Raw genomic sequence first — 17,950 nt, 5'->3', positions numbered from 1 at the left:
CTTCCACATCTGGAGGTAGAATGAAGTATCTGCTCTCCTTATCTAGGTTGAATGCTCTGGTTTCCTGTGTGTACTCTGAAGGCACATGATGCAGCAAAACTGCTGAAGCTAAACAAGCCTTTGTCTAGTCAGTACCTGGGAACCCTCCTTGAATTCTATGGAAAGTATATAAATCAAATAAGTCAGACATGCAAAGCAGATAAAAGATCTGAACTTTTCTTAAGCATTAGATTCCCATTTCGTACGTGATAAGGGTTGCCAACTTTTCAGCTAGTCAGCTATAGCTGTCTTTTTATCTGGTCAGTTGGCAATCCTACATGCATTGGATAGCTGTTCTACAAGCACAGTAGTGACCTCAGTCCGCATAGTAGAAGACTGGTGAATGGGCACAAGAGTGTGTGAAGACAGCATTAATAATGACTAGTAAAAGGCTTTGTGGTTATTGAACGATCAGCTTGTGAGGCTGAGAACTAAGATATATTTTACTAGTATTCTGTCCCTAATTATATGCTCTTACATCCACCTGTGTTTCAAAAATAGACCACCATTCAGAGTATGGTAGTACTCTATAAGGTGAGGTAGGTTAACCTAGGACACATTTTTTAAAAGACATGATTGGCAACAATCATATGGCAACAGCTATATAATTTGCAGTTTTATTCAAATGCTGGACTTTTTTTTAAGCCTCTGTTTTTCGTCTCGTCTTTCCTTTTTCCTCTCTACTTCTTTTATTTCTGATCCAGTGATACCATTCCCAGAGACCTCTGAGTCCCAGCAGCTTCAGCAAACACAGGCCAGTTTATAGGACTGCTTCCTTGGATTTCGGTGGGTTTAAGTTCCCATTATCTGGCCTAGCCTGGGCTGATTTATGTATGTTTGTGTTTCCTGAAAAATACAAAGCCTCTTGATTTTCTGTTAACCATAATGATCAGATACCAGCACAATTGGTCCCAAATATTATATACTAGGTTTGCCAACATTCCAGCTGATTTCTATAGCTCTCTTTATCCTCTACCCCTCTGATCAGCTAGCAATCCTGTTATGACCATGGTTAAAAGAAGAATACTGAGGCCTTAGCTAGACCTAAGGTTTATCCCGGGATCGTCCCGGGGTCATCCCTGTTCATGTAAATGACACACAGGATATCCTGGGAGCAGGCAGGGACGACACCGGGACGATCCCAGGATAAACCTTAGGTCTAGCTAAGGCCTGAGTTCCAGTAGAGAAAATATTTTGACAGGCAGTATGATCCTATGCATTCTTATTTGAACCCAGTGGGACTTAATGTAGGTAGTGTGGGATTTACTCCCATGCAAGTGTTTGCAAGATTACCTCTTAAACAATCTGAACTTGCACATCTGTCCAGCTCAGAATTGACTGACTAAACAAGACACAATCTCTGGCCTCAGCTCTCTATATGTAGAATTACAATAATAATGATGATGGTAATGAAAATGATGGCATCTTGCATAGGAACTGTTCTAACGACTAACAAAGATAAACACTGCCAATGACTTGTTACAATACTACAGTTCTTATATAGCAATGGTGGGTGGCCTGTGGCCCTCCGGATAATATTGGACTACAATTCCCATCATTCTCATCCTGCACACCATTGCTGCCTGTGGGTAATGTGAGATGTACTTCAACACATCTGGAGGGCATAGATTGGAGCAGACCATGCTAATCAAATGTAGCCACCTCTGATAGGAGTGAAGCAGCTGTTTAAAGTGAAAGCACCCAGCAGTTGTTTATAAAGTTGTGTGTGGTGTTTTTTTTTTTAAAAAAAAGTATTAAGGAATGATGCTTTTTATCACCAAATGCCTCAAGAATTGTGCTGAGAGGCATATAATCATTCTTACTGTTCCTGTACAGCCATCTTGGATGATTATGAGTGGTTTATTTAGGACCTCGTAAAGTTTTCAGAATTGCCAAGACCCAAAATCAACAGTAATAAGCAAATAAATAATGTGCTTTGAGTTGTTTTCAGTAACTCAAGAGTCATTTTGTAAACATGCTGTTCTTTCCTCTCCACCCCCTCCATTCCCTTTCTCACTTCCCTCCCAAGAAAGGTAGTTTTCTTCACAGGGATTAAATATGAACAGGATTTTAAATCAGAGAGAGAGAGAAAACATCCCCTTTAGTTAAAGCCCTATAAATAACAGCCTCCATCATGAAAATATTTGGGGAAAGAGACAGTCACCAGTCAGGAGAGAATAATAAAGGAAAGTCTTATTTTCTTTGAATTCAACATCAATCTCAATCCATTTGGACTTGAAAAAAGAGAAACAGTGAAATACACAGTTTTCAAATGAATACAACATACACATACCAGTAACAGAAAGACATTAACCCCGTCTTTGTAAACTGGTTTAATTTTACCATGCTCCTATAAGAGCTCATCCAGATGATCACTATGTTTATCTCCTTTGAAAGGTTGTCCTACAAGTCCTAATTCAAAAGCAATAGCCCAATATCCAGTCCCTAAGGTGGGGAGTTTTGCTTTAAGGGGGAGGTAACTAGGCTGTTGCCATTCTCCTTTAAAAATAGCTATATGGTGGTATGCATGTCAGCTCAAAAAGGGCAAGCTAGTAAAGAAGAGACTCACATGGGAGAGAGACGACCTGTTGTATCAATCTCCGGCATCCACAAGCTCCTTATTAGTTACATCTCAACAAGAACTCCATATCACTGGCCATGGGGAAGAATAGACTTCAATCAATATCGTCACAGGCTATTGCCAATAGGTGCCTAGAATCTTCATACAGCCTCTATTTACTCTAAATCCCAAATATCAGAAACAAAATTAGCCTTGAAATAGAAGATATTCCTTGAGAAATGACATCTGGGTCCCCCATGATATAAGAGTAATAATTATGCATTTGGTAAACAATAAATTGTTTGCCTAGAAGGGGCATTTCAGGATCAGGCTAATACTTTTAAAGCTTTGAAACTTCTTCAGTGACACATATCCATTAATTTTAATGGAGTTTTGCCATCTGCACCACACAAGAGTATCTAATCTATTGCTGTTTATTGATCTCTGTAATGCCTCAAAATTGTGAGGGGAAAACAATGTACAACCATAGGTAGATCCAAGCAGTATAAGTAATGTCAGTACCTTCCCAAAGTGAAGCCAAAAAGTGCTGGATTACTATTGGAACCATATATTACTTAATATAGCATTATCAGTGTATACTGTATCTGAAATGTATCAGATATGTACTGTATCAAATGTACTGTATCTGAAAGCACAAGCCCATTAAAAGCTTTCAGCTGAACTCTTGCTCAGGAGATTGAGAAAGAAGGAAGGGTGTAGGAAACAAAAGCACATATGGATACAATTACATGTGCAATTGTCTTGAGTGTAAATTTATGCCAATATTCATAAGGCAATACCTTGAAATTCATCCAGATTTAGCATTTAAGAACAAATAATAATGTATAGCAATGTTGTGAAATAAAACTTATTGGCATCTTCTGATGAGGGAGTCATTGCCCCTTGATGTCAGTGTGAATCATAGAACAGTAGAGTTGGAAGGGGCCTATGAGGCCATCGAGTCCAACCCCCTGCTTAATGCAGGAATCCACCCTAAAGCATACCTGTCCAACTGCATCTTGAATGCCTCTAGTGTGCTGCTGATGCCATGCACAATAAGGTTATAGGCAGAGAGAGGCTTTGCACATTGTTGGATCGTGACTGACAATGTTACATCCAGGCAATTTCCTACAAAATCCAAAAAAGAACAAGTTACAATACATTTTATTATAATTTATTTTAACACTTTCCCCCTGCTAACAGTGGCGCACCTACATCTATGCACATCTACTCAAAAGTAAATCCCTTTGATTTCAATGGGACTTACGCCTAGGTAAGTGTGTATTACTTCACAACCTTAATGTAATTACATGCCTAATCAGATTAACATAACAAGGTGTTTCTCCCAATAGTGTATAGGTTTCTATAGTGTATTGGTGAGAAGTGGGGACGATGTCATCAGAAAGGATGATAACTCAGTAATGAAGTGGATGCTTTGCATGCCAGGCACCATGTACACTAACCTCTTGCAGGGAGGGCAAGAGTCAGATGAGATAGACAAGCTGATTTTAAGGGGTTTCAGGTAGAAGTTATAGAACAGACCTTTGACTTGGTCGCTGATGAGATCGGTTCAAGAATGTCTTCCAGAGTAGATATTATTGGGCAAAATGGTACCATTGATTTAACTCCATACGTTTTCCCTCAAAGGAAACACTTCTGCTTGGGGATTTATTTATTTATTTATTTATATCAATTGCTTTTAAATTAAATTTATATCCCTCCTTTCCACTTAAATAATGTAGAAGGTAGCTATCAGTAGAATATACATAAAATGTACAAAGTTGTAATTCAAACATTAAAAATCATCAAATACAATCATGCATCAATAAGAACAACATAATGATGCCCAGCACTGTAAACTGTAGTTCAGCAACAAATCAGCTTAGACCCCAAAACCTGTCTGAATAAAAATGCTCTTGCCTTCTAGTAGAAGGACAACAGAGCCACAGATGGCCTTTCCTTCCTGTAGCTGGAAGTTCCAAAGCCAGGGAACGGCCAATGAGAAGGCCCTCTCTTGTGTCCCCACCAAATGTGCCTTCGATAGCGGTAGGACAAAAAGAAGAGTCTCTCCCAAGCATCTTAAAACCCAGGCAGGCTTGTGTGGGAAAATGTGGTCTCCCAAATAGCCTGATCCCATCTTGTGTCAGGCTTTATAATTTACTGTTTTACTCTGTACAGCACCATGTACATTGATGGTGCTATATAAATAAATAAATAAATAAATAAATAATAATAACCAGGACTTTGAATCATGTCTGGAAATGGACCAGTAGCCAGGTAAGTTGTTGTAACAAGGGAGTCACATGCTCCCTATAACCAGCCCCATTGCATCCTGGTTCAACTTTCCAAACCCTTTTCAAAGGCAGCCCCATACACAGCACATAATGGTAGTCCAAGCAGAATGTAACTAAGTTATGTGTCAGTGTGGCCACTGACACATAATCCCGTGGTTGGGGGGAGCACACTTTTGTTAATTATGATTATGTTAAACGGAATTAAGTTAGAATATATGTTTATTAAATTGTTTACTTTATACTATTGTGTATTATGGGGCATTGTTTTATATTGTACAAAGTACAAAGTTTGTTTATTTCGGTCATAGACCAGCACAACAGAAAACATCATCACAATAATATTAAAAACCCCAATATACAATAAAATACATACAAAAATCCATAAAACACAGCAGTCTCAGCCTAAGAAATTGTATCACACAATCAGAGGCTGCAATCGATGGTTAAAAGATTACGGCAAGTTATAGCAATTGCACGGAATTTGGCCACTTTATTCATAATATGGGGTATCTTATCAGAGAGAAGCAAAGAAATATAAAAACTGTCAGTCCTACCAGGATAATTATATAAAATGGGAAAAATAAGATTCCTACATAAATCCTGATAGAAAGAGCAATGTAGAAGTACATGGCCCACTGTTTCTACTTCCCCATTATTGCAGGGACAAAGTCGATCTTGGACTGGAATTCCCTGGAATCTTCCATCCAAGAGCTTAGAGGGCAAAGCATCAAATCTTGCTAATGTAAAGGCTCTTCTATATTTAGGCAGGTTCATACTATAGTCATAGTTTGTTTATTTTGCTGTATTGTTTGGATGTTTAAAAATAAAATAAAATTATTTTTAAAAAATTTAAAAAATTGGGGGGAAATATGGAAAATTGTTCCCTACCAATTTTAAACCACCCTACATGCACTATTTTTAATACTAGGACATTGTAGTCCCTTCTTTAAAAATAATGAAAGTAATATTTTCACATGCATTTAAATAAATTTACATATTCCACTGAACAATTATTTTTATTCTAAAAAAGGATCAAAATAAAAGAGAATTTCTAATATTCTGTGTGTGTGTCTGTATGTGACCAACTCCTGACCAGATTTCCAAAATGAATTCTTAGAAGTATAAAAGAAATGTAAATTCTCTTCCCGCAGAGGATGTCAGTGCCTACTACTGTGTTCCTCTCTGCAGCTTGACAATACAACCTTTCCTGCCCAGTATGATGGCATCCAAGGCCAGAGATACACAGACACAGCAGTGAAAACATACAGGTAAACATCTGCTGAAATAGAATGAAGAGTTTGTTGTTGTTATGCAAGCAGTGATGCTTTTTGATCTGACTTTTTATTTAAGGCAAGGGGAGTTTTACATAGATTTCACACAAACTTGTAAAGCCACATTGTTGGACGCACCAAGAATGAAAGTTTGAACTCATCTGTTTCACAAAACGCTGTAAGTTGTCATTACCCTGCTGTGTTATATGACCAGGTTTAAAGCTAGGGCTAAGGGGGCAATCCTGCATCTGCAAACAACCTCACCAAAAAAAAAAAGGGGGGGAGGTGTTTCCTAGAGCACAGGTACTACTGGATACCTGCTGAGAAAAATCACCTCGAAGACTGGTAATTTATTTTAAAGGACTATTTTCATTTGGGTTTGACAACTGGATTTTAGTATGTCACTATCAGGAAAGAAATTGCTTCTCTCTGAGTCTCATTCCCTTACATGTCAGAACTTTTTCACATAGTCAAGCCTTGAGTTTCTTGCATTTTTTTTTACTGAAAAAAAAAATACATTTGGAACAGCTGCATTTACCCCCCCCCCCCCCAGGCAGACTCCTGGGATTCCTCCAACATCTTCTGTCCCAATCTGCTGTATTTAGTGCTATGCCAGTGCATCAGATTCTGCAGCATCACCTTTTCACTGGTTCTGTACCCTCTGCTCTGGCAGTGTTTCTGGATACACACTTTTTGCCCCAGTTGCAACTTCTAACTCTTCCCAGAAACCCATCTTTGTGCATTAGGAATGAGCAAAATCCAGTCAGTCAAATCCCCTAAAGCAGAATTCTGTTATTACCCTTTTAAGGGCCAGTGCCATCCCTAACAATAGGGTCCTGGAGCTGTAGAGGTATTTCTGTGAGTTTCCCCATCTCCAAATATTTAGAATATCAAACTACAGTACTGGACCTCTGGCAACTCATCTGATAGATGAAAATGGACAGTTGACATAGCGTAGTGCTTTGTTGATAAATATTAAAAGGGCAAGATGGGTGTAGGGAGCAGGGTAGAGATAACCAAAAGAGCACATTACTATTTTGATGCTTAAAAAAACTGGGAGTAAAGTTTCAGCACTGTACATTTGCACTTTCCTGCACAAATGAAAGGTAGAAAAGCTGTATATGCATGAATAAAGGGGGAGGGGTTAGAGTAGATGCGAAGATATGGAACTATCTTCTTAATTTTCATTGGAATGGGAAGGAAATGCCTCTTGCTATAGAAGAATATGTACTGGCTTCCTTCCAAAAGCCTCCTGTGTGTTGCATAATAAATAGCATCACTATATCCAGTCTCAAAACTTGGCAAATCATTTGATATGCTGGAGGAAATTAAGAAATGCAAGCCTTAACAGACCTTGCTCAATAAACTAATCAGAACATTAGGCCAACCCTACATCAAAAATAAAGTGATATTCTAGGGTTCTTAAATTCTGTTATTGGAATGAACTTTGGGAGTCATTTAGTCCAACTTATTTTTAAGGCAGGTAAAGTGTTTAAAAGCATTCAAACAACGAATTCCAGCCTCATATGGGCTTTTGATGTATACTGCAATGACTTCCTTTAATTCAAAACAGTAATGAACCTTCAACAGTAATGAATCCCCCACAATTCTTTTCTCCTCCTTTTCCAAGATCCCTGGTTTTTTGTACAATACTTCCCCAGAGAGTTAAAAACAAATAAAATATCAGTTGCAATATCAACATTGTGCAAATATATCAGTTTTATTTTTATTTTGTGGAAATAATTACAGACATTCAGGTAGAAATATATTAAATTAATGCAGTCAAGAGCTTAAATGCAAAAATAAATATAAAGTCCAGCAGCTGATTGCACCCATAAAACATCTCAATTTGTTTAATAGTTAGAAAAAGATGTGCAATTTTAATTTTACCCCTTCATTTAAAAAAAAAGGGGGGGGAATCAACCCAGCCAAGATAGAAACATACATACAAGCACTTTCTTTAAAAAGATCTTGACTTCACTTGCAAACTGCTCTCTTAATCTATCACATTCATACTGGATCTTTATCAGAGTTTACAAAAATAAAAGGGGGGGAGGGAAAGGAAACTCCTTCCTTCCAAGTCTCTGTCCGTTAAGGTTTGGATATATCATACAAAATAAAGAGGGGGCGTCCAATGGCCGTTTATTGGAGAGGGGAAAAGCCAAACAAACGTTGTCTGCAGCCAAGTCTCTTCAGAAACCGTCCCTTTCCGTTTTAAAGAAAAGATACTCCACGAAGTTCTTCTCGGTTTATTCTCTGCCAACTTCATTATGAAGCACAGCGTTGGGACGGGGGTGGGCGGCGGGGGGGGGGGAGAGAGAGAGGGAGTCCAGAGTCCATCGCGCCCGGGTCAAGCCAAGGCACCGGTCCCTTCAGAGGGCCGAGTCGGAGTCGCTAGAGTCCAGGCTGTTCCTCAGCCGGCTGCAGCTGCTCAGCTTCCTCTCTTTCTGCAGACTGAGGTTCTGGGTGCTGCGGCGGAGGCACTCGAGGGACTGCAGGAAGGACTTCTTGGCTTTCTCCTCCTCCATCGGGGAGACCCCTTCCTCCTCCACCTCTTGGATCTCGTCGAAGGTCACCGGCTGCGTCTTGAAGCGCGACTGGCGGGGTCTGCGCAGCTTACCCTTGGGCAGCTTGGCGGGCCGGATGGGTTGAGGGAACTCCTCGGCGATGCACACGAAGTGCGGCATGACCGCCTGGTAACTCGAGCAGATGCCCATGAGCTCGGCGGGCTTGGCGGCGGCGGCGGCGGCTGCCATCATGCTCGCCTCAGGCGAAACCAGGCAACAAAAGCACGCTGGAGCCGAGGGAAGGCGCGTGGCGCTGGCTTGGCAGCACCTGGCGGCGGCACCCGCTTTGCCTTCGCTGCTTTGAGTCGCCCCCTCAGGGAAGCGGCGAGGAGGAACTAAAAAGCGCGGGAAAGCCGCCGCCGCCGCGTCTCTTGCGTCCCGCGCAGAAGGGTAATAACAATCCCCCTTCTGTCCCGCGATCCCCTCAGCAGCGCGCGCCGCCTGCCGGATGCCTGCTCGCTTCTCCCGTCCAGCAGCTGCGGGGTTGTTTGCTCGTTGGCTCCTCCGCGCCGCGTCCCAGCCGTTATATACCGCTCGCCTGCCCACACAGGAGCATGGTCAGATGACAAGCACTACCATTTAAAGGCGATGAGGCCGCTTCCCTTCCGCCTGACGTCTAGAGCGAGGAGGAGGAGGAGGAGAGGGGGAGTGCCTGGGTGGGTGTCTGTTTAAAGTAACGACGACAACCCCCGCGATTATCAGCCGCAGAGACGAGGGGAGAGAGGGGGGGAATCCGGACCGCGAGAAGGAGAGACACGCGCTAATGCACCCCCACCCACTCGCCCGGGGTTTCCTAGCGAATAAATAAGAAAACTGAGTGACTCCTTCCTTGCAGGGAGAAAGAATCTCACAGACGCCAAGCGATATTCAGAAGCACTCAGGCATAAATATTGGGGGGGACGACAGAAGTGACGCGGAAGATGCGTGAAGGGATCTTCCGAGATTTATTTATGTATTAATTAATTAAAAAGTCAAGCAGCCTCAGGGGGGATCTCATTTTTTACCCTAGTGGCTGTGCTGAGGAAAGGATTTTAGCTCTGAGGTTAGGGGTTAAACTCTTTGATCCCACCACGCGACCTGTTTTCCCTGATCTCTGTCGCCTCCAACTGCGATGAGCCCCGCTATGCAGTGCAGACGCAGCAGATCCAGCAGAAACGAACAGGGTTCCCACACGCACACAAACACCCGACAGACAGACGCCGCGAGAAAGAAACACAAACATTCAGCCCTGATCCACAAGTCGCAGGACAAGGGAGGCGTAAACGGCGTTGCTCAGCATTAGCATCTTCAAGGAGAGGAGAACATCGGAATGGTTCGTTTGCGCTCAATCGCCTCATTCCACGCACCTCACTTTTACTATCCGAGAACAAGAGGGATCCTCAAATGGTCATATTTGGATGGATCGACTATTTGCCCGTCGTCGCTATGGGGCCGGGGGGGGGGGAGGAGTGCGGTAAAGTGAGGTAAGAACAAAGAAGGTCCTCCTAAGTAAATGCCACATAAAGGCATAATTATTTCGAGAGAAAATATTTGGGGGATTTACACAACCCGTCTTTCTCGCAGTAGTCCGAAGGAGGGTAGAAGCTGGGAATGAGTAAATCATGCTTCTATTTTACTTACACTGTCCTGCTTGCCGGTAATAGTGCAGGAGAAATTTCTAGGGATACTTCACAGCCAGATACGTTGATCCAACCATTAGATTAAAAACTTTTCAGCTGACTAAAAAGTTAAATAATACACCCCAGTTAATCATGCAACACACTTAAAACACCCACCCCACATACACACACACATAAAATGTAAGTGCATACGAAACCTGCAGGGGAAGGTGCCACCTTAAAAGAGACATTCTCACTTCACTCAGGAGGGCATGCCTCTTCTGAAACAATGCCTGCTGTGCCATATACATAAGCCATATATATCTAAAACAAGGAATGCTTTTCTTAACTATTGTTTTAGTCATATGCACATTACTCAGAAATAAGTTCCACTGAGTTCAATAGGATTTACTTCTCAGTAAGTATTTATAGGATTGAAGCCTTGATTGATTAATTCATTAAAACTAATTAAGAAACTAATATTTAATTTGGTGAAAGCTTATTCTTGCATTTTTAATAACACCTTTGATTCTACTGGAAGGAATGAAGGAAAGATTATGCATCCTATAGTTTTGGAGTTATTTTAATTAACACCTGGTTTAAATTGGCTCATCAGTGGATTAGGTAAACCTGAGATCTGCCCAATATTGAAGTTTCAACAACCTTCTCAACATGCTGCAGCCAGATTTTTCATTCAAACAAAGACACCGTAGAACTGGGCCAACTATATGTTCTGGTAAGCTTTAGCATCACATGAAGTAACTCTTACCCATTTGAATGCTCAGGAGCCTTTTGGCAAGGCTGTCTCCATACATCTGCATTCATTGTGAGTGGGATAATGGCGCTCAAATAATGGAGGTAGCTTTCACTTCTGCCACAAATGCATTTTAAGTTTTGCTTGAGGTCTTGTACTGCCATTTGGTCAAGTACTGCCAATCAGGTGGATTGTACTGTGCTAGGTGGATCAATCATCTGACTCAGTATAAGGCAACTTTATATGTTCATATAGTGGTCATTTGTTTAAAAGGTGCTGGCTTGCTTCTATCCCACTTTTGCAAATAGTGTGATCGAAGCTCAAAGGCGTTTAAGTGCCATGTGAAAAAATGCTTTCAAACCTACAGACTGATCTTGTCTCGCAGGATCACTCTCTGCTATGTATTCCTTTTCTAAATGAGGAAGAGGCAAAATTTGGCAGAGCATGAATGAATGTGCAAGTGGGAAAAGCCAAATAGCTGGCTAAAATTTCATTTTAATGATAAGCTATCATAATACCATAATGCGCAAATTGCAGTTATCCATGGTGATCCATTAAAATAATCTTAAAGCCAAAATCGTGTCACACCTTTATTAGAAGCATAGAAATCTTACAAAGTTCTGAGTAGTATGCTTTTGAGTTCTCTAGAACTCTTTCATATAACACAAAATATGTTCAAGAAATTCAGTGTTCCAGTTGCTACTTGCTCACATTCTTTGATGGGCAGACTGAAAAGGCTGGAAAGGGACATGGGAGCGATGCACAGGCCCTGAGTGGCCATGTATGTGCAGTGTAGGAAGGAAGGAAGGGGGAGGCAAAAAGCACTATGTTTATCGTGACATGGCTCGTCTATTACGTACAAGAAAGTCAGTGTTCTAGTTATTTGTACTTTATTATTGCAAAGAACAATTATAATTAGAATAGTACATGATTTATGGGATTCCTGTAAGTGAAAATTAATAAAGAGCTACTAGATAAAGAGCTACTTGAAAACAGTATCCCAAGAAAGAACTTCTGGTTAGGCAAGAAACATACATTTTAAAAAAATGGTCTCAATGAGTGTTTATATCAAAAATATTAGAAAGATCTTAAATCCAGTATATTTTACTTTCGTTTATTTCTTGTGTTACATTTATATCCCACCAGTTCCTCCAAGGGGCTGTACATGGTCCTTCTGCTCTCCTTTTTGCCCTCACAACAGCCCTGTGAGGTAGGTTAGGCTGAGAGTTGGTGACTAGCCCCAAATTACCCAGTGAATTCATAGCAGATCACCCAGCCTTCTAACCGCTACACCAGCTTCTCTGAAATGTAAAGTGTTTGTTGTTTAATGAGAGCCAAAAGAAACAGGAAGGGGCAGTTTGGTGTCATGTTCAGAACCTTCAGAAACTTTGCACCAGTTATCATTCCCCTGTAACTCTTTCTCACAACCCAATAACACTGCATTAAGCTTTGTCTGAGGCTAATGTATTGTTTGCCTTATTTCCAGCTCCTTTGAGGAATCATGTTTTATTGTTTAAAATTATACTGAAAAAGAAAGAATGTTAACATAGTAGTTGTGAACTCTCTGTTACCCCCAATCAAATGCCAGCTAAGTGAAACATGCGGGCCTCAGGCATTTTAAGTTTTTCTTGGAAGCTCTAGCCCCATTACTCTGGAACTGTGAGGGAATATTCAACAACACATGGTTCAACTGAATCATCAAGCATCAAAGAGATTATGCTAATATGCTGCAATATGCTCAGAACAAAATATTTTCAACAAATGCATAAAATGGCAGACTCAGGTGAATGCTGCTGACATCAGTAATCAGTTGCTCAGATTAAGCACTGAGCTAATTGCCACATTGTTTTGAGTACAAAGTCAATTACATGAATGATCTAGTAAACTAGGGTGGAAAACCACCATTTCTGTCCTTAATCAAAGGTATCAGACATCTCTGCCTACATTGTGATTATGAAAACACACATAATTTGTGATTATGAAAACACACATAATTTGCAGGACAACTCCAGGCACTCTTGAACGAAATGGATTGTCTAGATCCATTTCATTTGGGCTTTAGGCTCAGTTTTGGAATGGAAACTGTCCTTGGTTGCCCTGTGGGATGACCTTTGCTGGGAGAGGGACAGGGAGAGTGCGACCTTGTTGATTCTCTTGGACCTCTCAGCAGCTTTCAATACCATCGACAAATGGTATCCTTCTAGATAGGTTGTCTGGGCTGGGAGTTGGAGGCAATGTGTTGCAGTGGTTCCGCTCCTACTTGGATCGCTGATTTCAGAAGGTGGTACTGGGGGATTATTGCTCTGTGCCATTGCAACTAGGCCATGAGGTTCCACGGGGCTCTATTTTATCCCTTGTGCTGTCTTCCTGGAGCACAGATTAGAGATGTGACTGAAGGGTTACTGAAGCTCATAAAGCCCACGGACACATACCCCTTTCTTCTCATCAATGTGGGAACAAATGATGTCGCCAAGCAGAGCTACGAAGAAATCTTTTCAGACTTTGAAGCTCTGGGAAGGAAACTGAAGAACTTTGGGGCCCGGGTAGTTTTCTCATCCATCCTCCCGGTTCTTGGAAGAGGATTAGAAAGGGAAAGAAAAATACTCCGGATGAACGACTGGCTACGAAGGTGGTGCTGACATGAGAGTTTTGGATTCTGGGACCACGGGCTACGCTACTTGGAACATGGACTGCTGGCAAGGGATGGGTTGCACCTCACAAGGGCTGGAAAGAATGTGTTTGGCCACAGCGTGAAGAACTTGATCAGGAGGGCTTTAAACTGAATCTTACAGGGGCGGGAGATGTAAACTTCGAGGCAACAATGGATGAAGGCCAATGCACCACAGTACAGAGAACAGCTCCAATAGTGCCCCAAAATAGTGTCCACAACAATGTAGGAACAAAGCCAGACTATAAAACACATGGTCTTCGATGTCTATATACTAATGCCCAGAGCATGGGAAACAAACAGAATGAACTTGAACTCTTATTACATGAAGGCAAATATGACTTGATAGGTATAACTGAAACTTGGTGGGATGACTCCCATGACTGGAATACAGCAATTGAAGGATATAACTTGTTCAAAAAGAACAGAAGAAATAGAAAGGGAGGTGGAATAATAATAATATATGTTAAAAATACCTATCCCTGCACAGAAATACAGGCGGATGAGACTGGGAGCCCCATCGAGAGCGTCTGGATTAAAATAAATGGGGCAAGAAATAAAAAGAACATGATAATCGGAGTCTACTACCGACCACCCAATCAAGGAGAAGACGAGGACGAAACTTTTGAGAAACAAATTGCCAGTGTTCCAAGGAAGTGTGATGTAGTGATGGGGGACTTCAATTACCCTGATATCTGTTGGGAGACAAATACTGCCAAAAGCGTCAATTCCAAGAAATTCCTGACGTGTGGGTGATAACTTTCTCCTACAGAAAGTGGAGGAAGGAACTAGAGGATCGGCAATCCTTGACTTGATATTGACCAACATTTTTATTAATGATTTGGATGAGGAAGTGCAGGGAACACTTATCAAATTTGCAGATGACACAAAATTGGGTGGGATAGCTAATACCCTGGAAGACAGAAACAAACGTCAAAGTGATCTTGATAGGCTGGAGTGCTGGGCTGAAAACAACAGGATGAAATTTAATAGGGATAAATGTCAAGTTCTACATCTAGGAAATAGAAACCAAATGCACAGTTACAAGATGGGGGATACTTGGTTCAGTAATACTACAAACGAGAAGGATCTTGGAATTGTTGTAGATTGCAAGCTGAATATGAGCCAACAGTGCGATATGGCTGCAAGAAAGGCCAATGCTATTTTGGGCTGCATTAATAGAAGTATAGCTTCCTAATCACGTGAGGTACTGGTTCCTCTCTATTCGGCCCTGGTTAGGCCTCATCTAGAGTATTGTATCCAGTTCTGGGCTCCACGATTCAAGAAGGACGCAGACAAGCTGGAGCGTGTTCAGAGGAGGGCGACCAGGATGATCAGGGGTCTGGAAACAAAGCCCTATGAAGAGAGACTGAAAGAACTGGGCATGTTTAGCCTGGAGAAGAGAAGATTGAGGGGAGACATGATAGCACTCTTCAAATACTTAAAAGGTTGTCACACAGAGGAGGGCCAGGATCTCTTCTCAATCCTCCCAGAGTGCAGGACACAGAATAACGGGCTCAAGTTAAAGGAAGCCAGATTCCATCTGGACATCAGGAAAAACTTCCTGACTGTTAGAGCAGTACGACAATGGAATCAGTTGCCTGGTGAGGTTGTGGCCTCTCCCACTCTAGAGGCCTTCAAGAGGCAGCTGGACAACCATTCATCAGGGATGCTTTAGGGTGGATTCCTGCATTGAGCAGGGGGTTGGACTTGAGGGCCTTGTAGGACCCGTCCAACTCTGCTATTCTATGATTCTATGCTAGTCAATATTTACATGAAACCACTAAGAGAGGGTATCTGGAGATGTGGGCTGAGGTCAATATGGGGATGACACCCAGCTCTACCTCTCTTTTTCATCAAACATAAGTGCTATGCTGGATCAGACCAAGGGTCCATCTAGTCGAGCACTCTGTTCACACAGTGGCCAACCAGCCATTGGCCAGGGTTGAACAAGCAGGACATAATGCAACAGCACCATCCCACCCGTGTTCCCCAGTAACTGGTAAAGCTGTTCTGAATGAGTGCCTTGGCACGATAATGGATTGGATGAGGGCCAACAAACAGACTCAATACAGACAAGACAGAAGTACTGTTTGCAGGTGGTTCATCTGCCTGGCTAGGTGATGTTCACCCTGTTCTAGAGGGGTTGCACTCCCCCTAGATGATCGGGTTCATAGTTTGGAGGTGCTCCTGGATCCAAAACTGTCACTTGAGGCACAGGTGGACTCAGTGGCAAGGAGCACCTTTTATAAGCTTAGGCTGATATACCAACTGCACCCTTATCTGGACAGAGACAGCCTAGCTACAGCTATCCATGCTCTGATAATAACCTCTCATCTGGATTACTGGAATGTGTTATACATGGGGCTGCCTTTGAAAATGGTCCGGAAACTTCAGCTGGTACAAAACAAGGCAGTCAGACTATAAACAGGGACTGGCCTATGAGACCACATTGCACCAGTCTTTTCCCAGCTTCACTGGCTGCCAGTCCAGGTCTGGTCCTGATTCAAAGCGCTGGTATTAACATTCAAAGCGCTAAATGGCTTGGGGTCAGGTTATTTGAAGGAATGTCTCCTCTCATATGTGCCTGCCCGGACCATGGGCCAGGAGTGCATTTGCACAGTTAAAAGCTAGTGCACCAGCTGCACCCTTTCCTAGAGATATCGGACCTGGCCACGGTGACACATGCCTTAGTTACATCCCAATTGGATTACTGTAACACGCTCTACTTGGGGCTGCCTTTAAAGAGTGTTCGGAAACTTCAGCTGGTTCAAAGAGCTGCACCCAGATTGTTGACCGGGGCTGGTTACAAGGAGCATACAATTCCCCTGTTAAAAGAGCTCCACTGGCTTCCAGGTTGTTTCCGGGCACAATTCAAAGTGCTGGTTATGCCCTATACGGCTCAGGTCCAGGTTATCTGAAAGATCGTATGCTCCCTTACAAGCCTGCCTGTGCTTTAAGATCTTCAGGGGAAGCTCTTCTCTCAGTCCCACCAACATCACAGGTGCACCTGGTGGGAACATGGGAGAGGGCCTTCTCTGTGGTTGCTCCAGTACTCTGGAACTCTTTTCCCAGGGAAGCTAGACTGGCTCTCTCTCTGATGTGCTTTGGGAGGCAGGCAAATATTTTTTTGTTTCAGCAGGCCTTTGGAGAATGATCTGGACCTCCATCTGTGCCAAGGACTTTTAAAATTGTCATTTTAAATGTTTAAATGTTTTAATATTGGAATATGTTTAGTATATTTTTAACTTCTGTATGTCTTTATAGGTTTTTTTAATGTATGTTTTAAATTTTGTAATGCCGCCTTGAGCCCCAGCATTGGGCAAAAGGCAGGATATAAATAAACACAATCATCATCATCATCATCATCATCATCATCATCATCATCATCATCATCAGAGGTCCTTCTCCGTGAGCCCCTGCCAAAGAAAGTGAGGCGGGTGGCTACCAAGAGGAGGGCTTTCTCTGCTGTGGCACCCCAGCTATGGAATGAGCTCCCTAGAGAAGTTCACCTGGCACCTACGTTATATTCTTTTCGATGCCAAGTGAAGAACTTCTTATTCTCCAAGTATTTGAACAGTTTATCATAGTCTTTTAATCTTGCTGTTTTAGATCTATATTTTAAATCTGTATAAATCTCTGCATTGCTGCTTGTTTTACTCTGGTTGTGCTTTTATATAGTATTTTTATTAGGGGTGTGCATGGACCCCCCAATCCGGAAAATCCAAATCGGGCCCGATCCTCTTCGCCCGTCTCCCCCTCCATGTAGCGAGATCCGGCTTCGCCGCCGTCGCTACATGTCGCCCCCCCCCGCCCCCTTACCTGCATCCATCACGGGCTTCAATTGAGGCCCCGGTTGAAGCCGGAAGAGGCCTCGGCCTTCACTTCCGCCTTCAACCGGGGCCTCAATTGAAGCCCGTGACAGACCACAGGTAAGCATCCCTCCACCCTGCTACCTTACCTGGCGCTGCCGCCACAGCCGCCACATGGATGGTGGTGCTGGCGGCGCCAGGTAGGCTAGCCCCCTGCCCCCGCCCCCTTACCTGCATCCGTCACAGGCTTCAATTGAGGCCCCAGTTGAAGCTGGAAGAGGCCTCGGCCTTCACTTTTGCCTTCAACTGGGGCCTCAATTGAAGCCCGCGACGGACGCAGGTAAGCGTCCCTCCTCCCTGCTCCCTTACCTGGCGCCGCCACCGCCG

At 42.7% G+C, this 17,950-nt stretch overlaps 1 protein-coding gene across 1 annotated transcript; it reads right to left on the bottom strand.

Moving 5' to 3' along the window:
• Nucleotides 1–7,863: 7,863 nt before the first annotated feature.
• Nucleotides 7,864–9,268, bottom strand: C2H11orf96 (chromosome 2 C11orf96 homolog). Its single transcript, XM_063118820.1, has one exon. It carries the CDS (start codon nucleotides 8,921–8,923, stop codon nucleotides 8,537–8,539), a length of 387 nt encoding a protein of 128 aa, XP_062974890.1. The 5' UTR covers nucleotides 8,924–9,268; the 3' UTR covers nucleotides 7,864–8,536.
• Between the last annotated feature and the right edge of the window lie 8,682 nt (nucleotides 9,269–17,950).

The sequence above is a fragment of the Elgaria multicarinata genome, chromosome 2, assembly GCF_023053635.1.
Source record: "Elgaria multicarinata webbii isolate HBS135686 ecotype San Diego chromosome 2, rElgMul1.1.pri, whole genome shotgun sequence".
Lineage (NCBI taxonomy): Eukaryota > Metazoa > Chordata > Lepidosauria > Squamata > Anguidae > Elgaria > Elgaria multicarinata.
This window is presented reverse-complemented; position numbering and strand designations above follow the sequence as displayed.